This window comes from Galeopterus variegatus, unplaced genomic scaffold (assembly GCF_000696425.1).
Source record: "Galeopterus variegatus unplaced genomic scaffold, G_variegatus-3.0.2 Scaffold1935, whole genome shotgun sequence".
In the NCBI taxonomy this organism is placed as follows: Eukaryota; Metazoa; Chordata; class Mammalia; order Dermoptera; family Cynocephalidae; genus Galeopterus; species Galeopterus variegatus.
Window position 1 is genome coordinate 194,900 of NW_007728046.1, and position 12,679 is coordinate 207,578.

Here is a 12,679-nt window from a genome sequence, read left to right on the forward strand (position 1 = left end):
AGTGCTGTGTAATTTCTTAATCTTGTGTTTGCTTATTTAATCCTCCAGTTGACACATCTTATTTGCTTTGTCATGGTTCTAATTCTGTGAGTGGTGGTGCAGAGAAACATATCCCTGTTTTTATTTTGTTTCTCTGCCTACACACACTCACACGCAAGCACAGAGGAACATAGTAGGTAGCCACGGGATTAAAAAGATTCTAACGCATTACACTAAGAAATGTTAAAATCTGTAACCAGATACTGACTGACCTTTCTAAGAAAAATTCGACAGGAATTAGCATCAACAGATGTCCACTAGCAAGAGAGAGCATGAGACCCTTAGTCACTAGCTGAGAATGAAAGGTCTCCAGGCCAGAGAATATTTATAGGTGCGATGGCTGTACCAGCTGTTTGTCACGGTTGCTAGGTGACAACTAAGGTTATAATAAATCCTTTTTTTTTTTTAGTTTGTCAGTAGGGGATGTTTACATAGCTACCTTTCTGAAAAAATACCTTTTGTCTCCAATTTCCAATTCCTATAGATTAAAAATAAAATCATAAATAGTGTGAAAAATGTATATTCTCTAATAGTATTATGACAGATCTTCCAAATGTCTTTGGAAACAATTACTGCACTATGAATTTGTAGGGATATGAAAAACCTGAAATGTGATTGGAAAGGGGACTCTGTGTGTGTGTGTGTGTGTGCGCACACGTGTGTGTTTGAGAGAAGACGACAATGTCTAAAAGTGGTCTCCAGAGGAGTGCGGTTGTCCTATAGAAACTTGAGAAACAAAACAAAAAAAGGGACTTATTTTCCGCTGATATCCCATATGAAAGCTGGGTATTCATTAATCTCCACATTCTGCCCCATTCATCTTAGCGGGGCCCAGTCCTGTTCTGCATGGGTGTCGCCGATGCTCAGGGGTCATGGCGGAGTGATGCCTGCAGTAAGTACTCATGGATCCAGGGATCCCCATGGAGAAGTCAAGCATGAAGGCCCAAGGTTTGCCAGAAGGAATCCCGCATGAAATACCAATTTCTGGTTCCAAAAAGTCTTTGACTATATGAGGCATCATTCCTACTTAACTAATTTTGAAGGTAGTTTAACTGCCCATTTACAAGAAAGAAAAAAACAAAGCAAAAACTATTTCATATAAATGAAAGTTGGTTTCTAAGTTTTTAAGAGGACTTTTTGTCAATTATTTTATGTATTTTTATACAAATAAAGGAAGGCATGCTAATTACTGCCAATATGTAATGTATAGAAACATTCAGATAAGTGAATGAAAATCATGCATGGTGTCACTAAATAACCACTATTAACTATTTTTTTTTTTTTTTTTTTTTTTTTTGAGACCGGCTGCACCACGCTCAGCCAGTGAGCGCTGTGAACGCACCAGTCATCCCTATATAGGATCCGAACCCATGGCGGGAGTGCTGCTGCGCTCCCAGCGCCGCACTCTCCCGAGTGCGCCACGGGCTCGGCCCCACTATTAACTATTTTTGATGTTTTCTTCTTTAGATGTTTACTGTTTATATTTTATTTATTTACTTATTTTTTGGTGGCTGGCTGGTAAGGGGATCTGAACCCTTGACCTTGGCGTTACCAACACTATGCTCTAACCAAGTGAGCTATCAGGCCAGCCCCTAGATTCATTTATTCATTCAATATTTTTATGTGCTTGTAGATCTCAGGCTCTGTTAGCTGCTGAAGACAGAGCAGTGTACAAGACTTTCTTCATGGAATTTAAAGTCTAATGGGGAGTCATTATTACAAACATCATAAGTTAATTACAATTGACAATTGCCACAAAAGAACATTGCAAGATGCTAAGACGGTCATAACAAGGAGATTGCTGGGCTCAAAACCTTCTCAGCCTGTTTTCTCTTGGGTGAAATGGAGATGACACTAGTCGCTATCCTGCAGGGTATTGAATGACTGGGTGGCCCCATGGAGGAGACCGAGTGGGACAGTGCACGCAGAGTGCTTGAACACAGGGCCTGGCACATAATTAGAGCTCAGCCAACAGTAGCCCTGGGCATGATTATCATGGGAACATATAGTAACTTAGGTTTGAGAGGCTGGACATACGGTTATGGAATCACCTTGTGGGTACTTATTTCAAAACAGCTGAAGGGGTCGACAGAGAAAACAGGAATCTAAACTTCTTAGGACCATGAAGCGTGACCTGGGAACAAAAGCTGCTTTTTTTTTTTTTTTTTAAAAAGATGACCGGTAAGGGGATCTCAACCCTTGGCTTGGTGTTGTCAGCACCACGCTCAGCCAGTGAGCAAACCGGCCATCCCTATATAGGATCCGAACCCGTGGCCTTGGTGTTATCAGCACCGCACTCTACCGAGTGAGCCACAGGCCGGCCCCAAAAGCTGCTTTTTATCTATTTCTATTTCTAGAGCTTGGCGTTTAGGGATCCATAATGCTGACCATGGTACTGCCCTAAGACTCTTTCCCACTTATCTTTGAAATGATCCCCATGTTCCAATCCGGAGAATGTTCTTCCTATATCTCTCCTCACACTAGGAGCAGTCCCAGTTCCTTCTGTTACTTCCCTGTTCTGTTGTGAGTTCGTTCTGTGACCTTGAGCAAGGGAGTGTCTGGGCCTAAACTTCCTCATCTGTTAAACAGGGTACTAATAAATAGTACCCTGTACTATTAGTACCCAGTGCTAATAAATAGCACTCACTCACTGGTTGGTTGTAAGTATTGAATGAGATAGCAAATTTACAAGGTATAGAACAGTGCCTGGCCCCTGGCGAGTATTAGCTATGATGCTTATTTCATGCTACCTGTAACCCTCTTTTCTTGAGTTGTTAATAAACTGCGTTTATCTGGATTATTATTCAACCTATTTGCATCTCCTTTCTACTAAAAATTGCCGCCTAAATAGGATAGTCATACTAATCTGTAGAATCTTATTCTGTAACTGTTTTTTATAGTTGTGCCCTCCTCATAATTTAAAGTATACAGTATTCCATTGCCTCCACTGAAAAATGTAGCATTTTATTTTGTGATACAAATGCCAGAAACCAAGCTGAAACCAGCTTAAATCAAGAGGGAATTGGCTTCAGTAATGGGGATATATCCATGGGTGGATTTGCTTTTTGCACCTTGGCTTTTGGGTTTAATAGGACCCAAGAACCCAAACTAGACCACTGGGTTCATTCACAGTCTCTCTCCCCCCACCCACACCCACACTCCTTTTCTCCTCTGTCTCTTCTTCCATCCACTCCAGGCTATCTGTCGTTGATAATTATCTTCTCAAATATAAAGCTCAAGAAATATGTGAAAAGACTTGAGTTTTGATATATTAAAAACTAGAATTTTTCTGCTTTGAAAAATAACTTTTCAGTTGTAAAAATATTTCTTTTGACTATTAAGTTCACTAGTATATGCTAGAGCATTTTATTATCCTGTATTTAACAGGTTCTCCTCACATATTCAATCCCCGATTTAGTTTTCAAAACTTTTTTTCTTCAATAGCCCCAGATACAATTAAATGCCACTTTTAGGGTGAGTTCCTTGTGTAATGATTGTGTCTGTCTGTGTGTGTGTGTGTTTTGAATCATTCAGGGGTCACATGTAAAATTTCACATCTTGGTCGGGGGTTTTCCTTGGTCATCTCAAAATCCCTGGAGGCAGGAGCGGGGACAGACAGTTAAAGTGCACTCGGTGCATGTTTATTGAAATGACCAGAAGTGAAGTGAAATGATACAAGAGGTAGTTTGTTCTATGCCAGGATTCATTTGTTTTGGTGTTATTTTGTCTAGTGCTCAAAAACTCTGTGGATGAAAGAGTTGAAACAGGCTGCGAGCACATGTCCTCTCTTACGCAATTACAATCTATTTTTAAAGAGCACAAGCGTCGCATTTCTTAGGCTCACAGAACCCCCTAACGGACAACACTGTGTTCTGCATTCTGCAACTACAGAGTGCGTTAGAATTCTATTTATACAGCCGTTACACTATACAAAGATGAATCTTTTAATATAATATTTAAAAATTATTTTTCATGAGTGTATTTTTTTAAGTAAAAAAGGTACACAATAATTTAAAAGATGCACATGAAAGTACAATAAGTAAAATCATTCAGATCCCAGTTTGACTGTTTATTTAGTTCAAAAAAAAAAACTACGCACCACTTTGTATTCCCACAAATGACAGTAGAATTATTTAAAATCAGTTTGATCCTTTTCGGGCCTGCTTTTAAGACTTGTAAGGATCAGAGCAGCATTTAGTTTAGGACTGATTATTCTCTGCTACTGAGGCATGACCCTTCTAAGTACTCCACCAAGGTCTGTAAATTTTGAGGTTTTCCAGTCTCGTTGGTGGGCCCAGGTGTCATTCCTGGCACAAGGCACTGTTCCTTCTAGTGCTTCCTGATAGTTCTTTTCTGGCCTCCGGGTTGCTCACACACATGCGCTGGTCAGTCCTCAGCTGGAGACTCCAGGGGATATCCCTGCAGATCTATAGAGCAGACATACTCTCTCTCTCTCCCCCTCTCTCTGTCTCTCTCTCTTTCTTGGTGTCCTACTCTCCAACACTCTGGTCTCTTAGGTCTCCTCTTGGACCCTCAGCTCTGTCTCCTCAACTCTGGGAGTCTCCAGGTTCCACCTGGGTTGCTCCTCCTTGCTCTGCAGCCTGGAAACTCTCGAGGCAGCGAGCTGGGCAATCACAGGACTCCCTCATTGGCTTCCTGTCTCTCAGGGGTCACTGTCCTTCCTTGCCTAATAGTGCCCAGGCTCTTGAAAATCATTGTTTCATATATTTGATCTGTTTTTCTTTTTTTTGGTTGTTTCAAGTGGGAGAGTAAATCAGGTCCCTGTCACACCATCTTGCTCAGAAGCAGAAGTCTCCCTCTTTATTTGTGAAACTGGAATTCTTTGTAACTTTCTCATGGTTGTTTCTCTCAGTGACTCTTAGGGTAAGAAGCACCTGCCTCAGAATCACCTGGGACACTAGTTAAAAAAGCAGATTTCTGAGCACCCAGGCCTGCTCCATCAGAATCTCCAGCAAAGTTGGCACAGCTGCTGTTTAAACAGTGCCTTGGGTGTCTGTCACACATGCCCAACTTGAGGAACTGCATAAAGGGTTTACTTTGGCCAGACCACCTACTATATATAAGTAATTGTATTTTAGGAGGGATATAGAGGCAGAAAGAAGGGATGTCAGCTTGAAATTCTACATGGAAGCCAAAGCTCCTTCTGTGGATAAAGTGAGGCTGCTTGTCCGAAGAGCCGTCTTTTAAATTTTTATTCTAAGTTTCACAGGCAGGTGAAATCATAAATTTTTCAGCTGCTGAAAGCACTTTGCCCTGACTTATGGTTCTTTGATAAATAATTGCTTATCTTCACTGCAGAATGTCCTTTGTCAAAACACCTGACTAGTTTTTCTCAAGAAGGAACACTTAACCAAATGGCATCTTCTGGGGCCTCAGTTTTGGTACCTTTTCTGGGAAACATTTCCAGCTGCAGGTCCTTGGACAAAGCCCTTTTGAAAGATGTCATGACTGTGAGGGGCTGGGGGCTGCAGTGACTTCTCCCTTGGAACCACTTGAACTGGACTCACTGAGAGTGTGGGAAGTTGGGGATGATGGTCATCAGGGGGTGACTCTTCAGTGGCCCTTATCTCATGGCTGGGGTGTGCAGCAGGTTCACCTTAGTGAAGGCAAGAGTGTGAGAGAATTTGGAATGAAGGAGAAAGGGAGGGAAGGTGGATGGAAGGATGAGCCAAAGAATCTTTCACTTTGAACCTGGAAAAATACAAGTTCTCTCTGAAACAAAGGAGGAAATATAATAATAAAGCTGTTTGGTAACTAATTTTCTCCCTCAGATGAAAGAAATCATAGAAGACTTGTACCGATCGGTTAAGAACTCAGTAAAAACTCAAACTGTTTTGAAGCCTCAGGTATATTTCACTTCCTTTTCTGTTTGTTGGGCCTTATGCTGCACACTGGTCAGTGCCAAGGATGGTGGGGGACAGCCACACACCACGGAAACGATCTGTTCCCCAAGCCTCGTCCAGTATTCACAGGGGATCCTTTCTCTGGTTTAATGTTTTGCAAACAAGGCTCTCTAGGAACACCTAGAGTTTCATTATGGAGCAACTCTGCTTGTGTACGCGCTGTATTAAACATCAACCAGCTACCAAGCATGGATGTAAGTTTCTGCTGAGTGTCTGGTTCTGCACATGAAGTGCTCTGTTTTCCTGGAAAGGGTTGGTCCTACGTGTTGCCGCGTTGCTGTTGGTCAATCACATCTCATCCTCCTGATTCTTGGAAGGAGTGGTGGGGCAGACATGAAACGTTCCTTCTCATTCCGCATTACAACGTGGTCTCTTCAAAGGATGTCATTGAATTTATTCATCCTTTGAAGAGGGCACAAGTTTTAAAGGAAACAGAACTGTATTGGAAATCAGGAGTCTTAGCCTTGGGTCTTGGCTCTGCCCCAAACTAGCTAAGAAAACTTTGTTTTCATATTCTTCATCTATAAAATAAGGGAATGTGAAAAGTTGACATTAAATGCCCTGCCTCATTCGAAATTATATAACTCTGTATTACCTAAATTGAATTGTGGTGAAGTAAGTTAATGGGAGAGTCACTGGAAGACTATAGAAATGTGTGTTGCTATGGTACTCAGAATTAATCACTGGACAATTTTAAACTATTATTAAACTACCAGAGTGCAACTCTTTTGGATCCATGTCTCATTTAAAGAGGTATGGAGTGACATCTCTTCTTCACCCTTGATTCAGATCTTCTTTTGAAGTCATATATATTTCCATTAAATTTTATACAGCACAGTCTGAACATTTATTTTTATCTCAGACATTTTTTACTGTTTCCAAACCCATTCGGTTAGATAATATTTTCAAGCTGTACACAATGTGATTTCTGTTTGTGATTGTAACAATTTAAATATCAGAAGTATCTGTTCTTATGTTAATATAAATGTAAGTAATGATGGAATTTATTGTTCAAAATAAGTGTCATATGGGGCTTTTTCAAAGGAGAGACATTGAATATAATTAAGTGTTTTCTTATGGCTATGGAAAATAGTCACAAATTGAATATTCTTTTGTTTCTTCTTCCCAGCAAGTGGTGGGACACAGAGAGAGGAACAGTGTTACAGGCATTCAGTTTTTCCAAATAACAGTATTTTACACATGTCGAAGGGATACCTGTATTCCCATGTATATTGCAGTGCTATTTACAATAGCCAGGAGTTGGAACCAGCCTAAATGCCCATCATCGGATGAGTGGATAAGGAAAATGTGGTCTATCTACACAGTGAGATACGACTCTTCTCTAAAAAAGAACGAAATGCTTTCATTTGCAGCAACATGGATGGACTTAGGGAAAATTATATTAAGTGAAATAAGCCAGGCAGAGAAAGAGAAATACTGCATGTTCTCACTTATTTGTGGGAGCTAATAAAAATAAATAAATAAATATACAAACAAACATGGCGTGGAAAAGAAGACACAACAATCACAAATAATTCCTTGAATTTGTTAAGACAAGTGAACAGATATGATGTTGATGGCAGGCAGAAAGGGAGGCAGGAAAAGGAGGAATCAGTGAAGGGACATGAAAATTAACTATATTGTATATTGATAAACTAAAAATAAATAAATAAATGTATACTCTTAAAAAAATCTCCAAAATTGTACACATTTAGTATAATGCAGGACACAAAGGGGGGGACCTGATAACTTTTTATTGAATAAATGAATTAATTAATGGGTGGATGGTGTCCACTATGGAGAATAGTAAGGCCATTGCATGCAAAAGAGAATTTTTAGCTATTTCTTTGTGATCTGTATAAAGCACCTTACGTTATATGAAGTCTTTGCTCTAACATTATCTCTGTGATGGTAGTTTAGTATTAGACTAGGCTCCTTTCCAATTTTAGGACATTTAGAGTAATAAAAAATATGCATTTAAATATGGAGTCATTTCTGAGACATGAATCCTAAAGGTAGTGTTAGAACAAAGTTCCAGCATCTGTAAAAAGTCCATTCATTCAAAAAATGGCTTTTCATGGCTGTAGCCAGCAGAAATACTACTTTTACTTCACAAGTAAATAAACTGAGACAAAAGCTAGTAACATTTGTATTTTGACAATAGAATGTGAAGTGGGATATACTCATATAAGAATGTTGTTAATGAAGTAAAAATCATGATCATACATTTGAGTATCAAAATTTTAAAAATATGTGATGTGCAGCTTTAAGAACAGCAGTGTGTCCGTTCTCATGTATTAATCACCCAAGTTAAGAAATAGACCATGATCATTACCTAATAAGCTCCCATTCGCTTTGCTCAAGTCACATTCCCTACATAACCCCCCACCTGAGGTAACCCCTCTCCTGAATTTTGTTTTTATCATTTCCTTGCTTAAATAATACATTTAGCTTACCATGATTTTGAGCTTTATATAAATGAAACCATACTGTATATATTCTTCTGATTTGTTTTCTCTCTCAATATTATGACTGTGAGGTTCATACATAAACGTGGAGTTTGAGTTCATTTAGTTTTACTGCTGTGTTTTTTCTTACATTGCTTGAACACAGCTCACCTTACTTGTTCATTGTCCTGAAGAAAGTATATTTTAAATTTATTTCAAAATATGAAATGTTCATTCATTCCATTTTAATCTTTAAAAGAATAATAATAAATCATCCTAAGTTTTTAACTGATTTTTGTTAGAATTATATTTGCCAAGCAGTTCAACCAAATCCTTAAATATACTACTCAATACGCATAGACAGCAGAAGTGAAAATCTGTGTTTCTGTCATCTTCATGGTCCCATTAAACTGGACAGGAGGATAGCCCGTCCATGCCAGTTTGCAGCAGGTCTGTGTTGTTCTGAGAAGAGAGACCACAGTTTAATAACCTTTATTTCCTTTGCCATGCAGCTTTTGCTCTCCTGTGCAAAACCTTTTCCCATTAAGCCAATATATCGGCAAGATTTTATTACAGATATTGGCTCCTTAATCATGCACTTCATGTTCTTTTAATCTGGAATTACTTATGGGATATGCAAACCGCGTACCAGATTTGGTCACCAGTGAACACAGGCATGCTCAGTGATTCAAGAGGGGGCAGAGTTCATGGGTGCATAAACTACTCCCTGACAGCTAGATGTCCTCACAAGTTCATTTCTTATGACAGGCAGGAAATCATTTGGCAAATGTCTGCCTGGTGGAATAAGATGAAACAGGGCCACTGGTAGGGAGTGACTCTCTGGCAGAGCTGTTGAGGCTGACAGAATAAAGAGGAAGGAAAATAGAATACTTTTTTTCCCCTTTTCTAATGCTATTGCACTCATCTAAACTTGGATTAAAATTTATATTTAAAAAAGGAATTTTAATTAATTTACAAATTGCCTTACTATTCAAAATATATTAAAAAGTAACAATGTATACGCACACAATTTCTTTGTAGTTGAGCATCTAAAGGCCAGTGTAGTTTGATTTGTCTTAGGGCTACTGGAATTGAATCCAGAGATCACCCTCACGTGATACCCTTGCAGTCATAGCTCAGATGATGTAGTTCACTGCTGATTCTTGTCTCCTGCTAAAAACCTTACTGCATTTGTTTATTGCCGTATGCATAGCTCTATATCAGTGCCTTCAACATGGTAGGCACTACTTATCTCTTAAGTGAATGAATTTGAGGGCCCTTAACAGAGCTTGTTTGAACTGGTGTGTTGTTATGAGTTAGGATTTCAAGAGTAGGATTTAAGCTTGATGTCATTGTAATTTTAGGAGATTTCAGGTATTTGGATGCGTCTTCTTCCTGGAGTGATTGTTTAGAGTTTTGCGCTGCTGAGGCTCCTGTGGAAGAATGAGGGTGGGGACATTCCCATTGCCTGACCTATGTATCACATTCAGCGCATTGTAGGTGATGACTGGGAAAAGATACTCTAGAAAAGTAGGGGGAGGTATTGTGAGATCCTGTTGAATTTAACAATTTTCTACAGAATTGACCAACCACCATATATATTGAAAATACATTGTTGGTGTTTATTATTAATAATTATATGCTTAATGCCAAGGTTTCTTTAAAAGTATTGTGGCTTCCCAATTCTTAAGTTTTAAAAGTTTCTAACAAGTCTTACAAGTCCCTGCATGATCTAGGTCTCTTCCTACCTCCCGAGCTTCGTACGTTATTCTCCTGGTTCACTTGGCTGGAGCCACAGTGGGGCTTGAAAGGATAGCACGTTTAGCTCCTTCCCACTCCAGGGTCTCTGCATATACCATACGTTGTTCTATCTGGAACTCTTATGGTAAACTGCTAATCCATTCGAGATCTGAACTTAAAGATGACTTCTTCAGAGAAGATGTCCTGAAGACCCCACCCTGCACTTCTCCCCCAGCATTTCCCTTGTTGTAATTGGATAGTTAATTGTGTAGGTAGTTGTTTCTCTTCGTATGTGAGCTTTGGGAGGCAGGTACCTGGCTGGTTCACCTTCGGATTCACAGGGCTTTCCAGAGAGTGTGGCCAACAGTAGATGCTCAATAAATATTTGCTGAAGCCATGAATGTTGAATGAATCATCTAAAGTTCAGTTATTTTTTTTTTCTTTTTCTCTCTTTAGCTGGGAAGTTATCAATTCCAAACCAGATGAAAGACCCAGATTCAGCCACTGTATTGCAGAGTCATGGATGAATTTCAGCATATTTCTCCAAGAAATGTCTCTTTTTAAACAGCAGAGCCCTGGCAAGGCAAGTTTTCCAGGATGGGAGCATTTTTAAAATGTGCAATGTACTTGGAAACAAATGAACTAACCTCTTTCATCAGCTTGTAAGCGTTCTCCAGTTTTGCATATGATACACTAGGAATATATGCCATAAAAGCTGCTATCAGCAAGGTTCAGAAATGTGGTTAGTGTGTGAGCGCTAGAGAATCCTCAGCTTCATATTTCAAAGTTGGATCGGTTTTCTATTTTATACAGATTTATCTAGCCCATTAACTAGAATGAATGGTCAGTGGTCTTATCACCCAGACCAAGGAGAAAAAATGTCTTATTAAGAATTTCAGTTATCGTATTTAGCCTTGTTCTGAAGTCCAAGGAAGATGAAACGAGCACATAGTCCTTTGAGGATGTTTTCAGAGATAATTGAGTTTCCCTTTCAATCTAAAAAGTGGAGATTTCTTGTATGATTTATTTCAGAAAGAAAACTTTGGGCAAAAACATTCATAGTGATTATATAAATGAATGAGTATTTTCCCAATTAAGTTAAAAACCCACGAGGGGAAAAGTCTTCGGTGGTTGGAAAGGGATTACGTGGGGATGTGCCCACACATGGATTGTTTTATGTGTGGAGGCAGCTTTAGCTGAGATTGACAGTCTTGATAGCTTAGGTGAGGTGCAGAACCATCAACAGACCTTGTGTATTCCGGTGTTGCCCTCAGGTTCCTTATATATCCACCAGTAGTTGAAACAAAGCTAGGAATGTCAGCATTTAAAATCCCTCTTGGGGCCGGCCCAGTGGCGCACTGCTACAGTGCACCGCTTGGGAGCGCGGCGGCGCTCCTGCCGAGGGTTCGGATCCCACATACAGACCGGCCGCTCACTTGCTGAGCGAGGTGCGGACGCACAACACCAAGGGTTGTGATCCCGTTGCCGGTCCCGGTCCGGTACGGGCGCGATACTGAAGGTTGCGATCTGTTGCCGGTCACGAAAAAAGACAAAAAGGAAAAAAAAATAAAATAAAATCCCTCTTGTTGCGTCATGTACGGGGTAATCTTATAACTTCACTAGTATTAAATAATAGAACTATGCTTGGAGACATTTTGAGCATACTGAAGTGGCAGTGTTGTATCTGGATGGATTTTTTTAAATCACTGAAAGTAATTTTTAGAATAGATATCCACACTGGGGTAAGGGGTCATGATGTATTTTTGATGCCTATTTTACTGAACAGTTTAAACATAGTTTTGGAAGATTCTAAACTTCAAATTTCTGCATTGGATTGCAGCAATGTGCCCAAATGAATTAGCTGAAGATGATGATGCTACACATTTGGGAATAAAAACAGATCCCTTTGTAAACTAAACTCTGGATATAGTAGTACTTTTATTAACTTATTTGTTCCTTCGACTTTTATGGCCTTGCCTTTTCCATTTCATTTCTAGAATTCCAAATTCTTTCAAGGGACCTTGCTGTTTCAGAAACAGCTCTTAATTTTGTTCCACAAGTTCATCTCTTCTCCTTTCGACTAATTTATTAAACCCTGTGCCAAAGAATGAAAAATCAAAGTTAACCTAAAGTTAGACCCCTTTGCTCTTTCTCTTAATCAGTTAATAATCAGAGGTGTGTACTCCTTCTTAAATTCCCTTAGTGAATTTTCTTTAAATGGTGTTTGCTTATTCAGTTTAATTTAATACTACCATTTAAAGATAAAGCAAAAGAAGTAATTTTAAGACTGGAATGTGGAAATCAAGTGAAGAGTTTTTGGAAAAATATTTCTGTCTTAATGTTTCTAATGAGAATTAGAGAAATTTTCCATAGATTGTTTTTAATTTCTTAAAAAACCCCAAGATTTCTTTGTTGTAACTAACAGAGAAGGAAAATAATCAGATTTCAATGTAGGAGTTTCATTTCATTTGCAGCTGATTTCTAGGTGACCTAGAAGTAGAGTTAATTTGAGAGGTGGATATGATTAGG

General features: G+C 39.2%; 1 protein-coding gene across 2 annotated transcripts in view; it reads left to right on the top strand.

The window, feature by feature from the left end:
• Positions 1-12,679, top strand: part of FAM134B (family with sequence similarity 134, member B) — a 131,412-nt gene that overhangs the window by 110,351 nt on the left and 8,382 nt on the right. The window contains exons 5-6 of one of the 2 annotated variants that reach the window (XM_008579645.1): positions 7,575-7,582; positions 10,605-10,733. In XM_008579645.1, coding sequence (XP_008577867.1) covers positions 7,575-7,582; positions 10,605-10,733 — 137 coding nt within the window. The remainder of the gene's footprint in view (positions 1-7,574; positions 7,583-10,604; positions 10,734-12,679) is intronic. The other variant, XM_008579647.1, reaches the window with a different exon arrangement.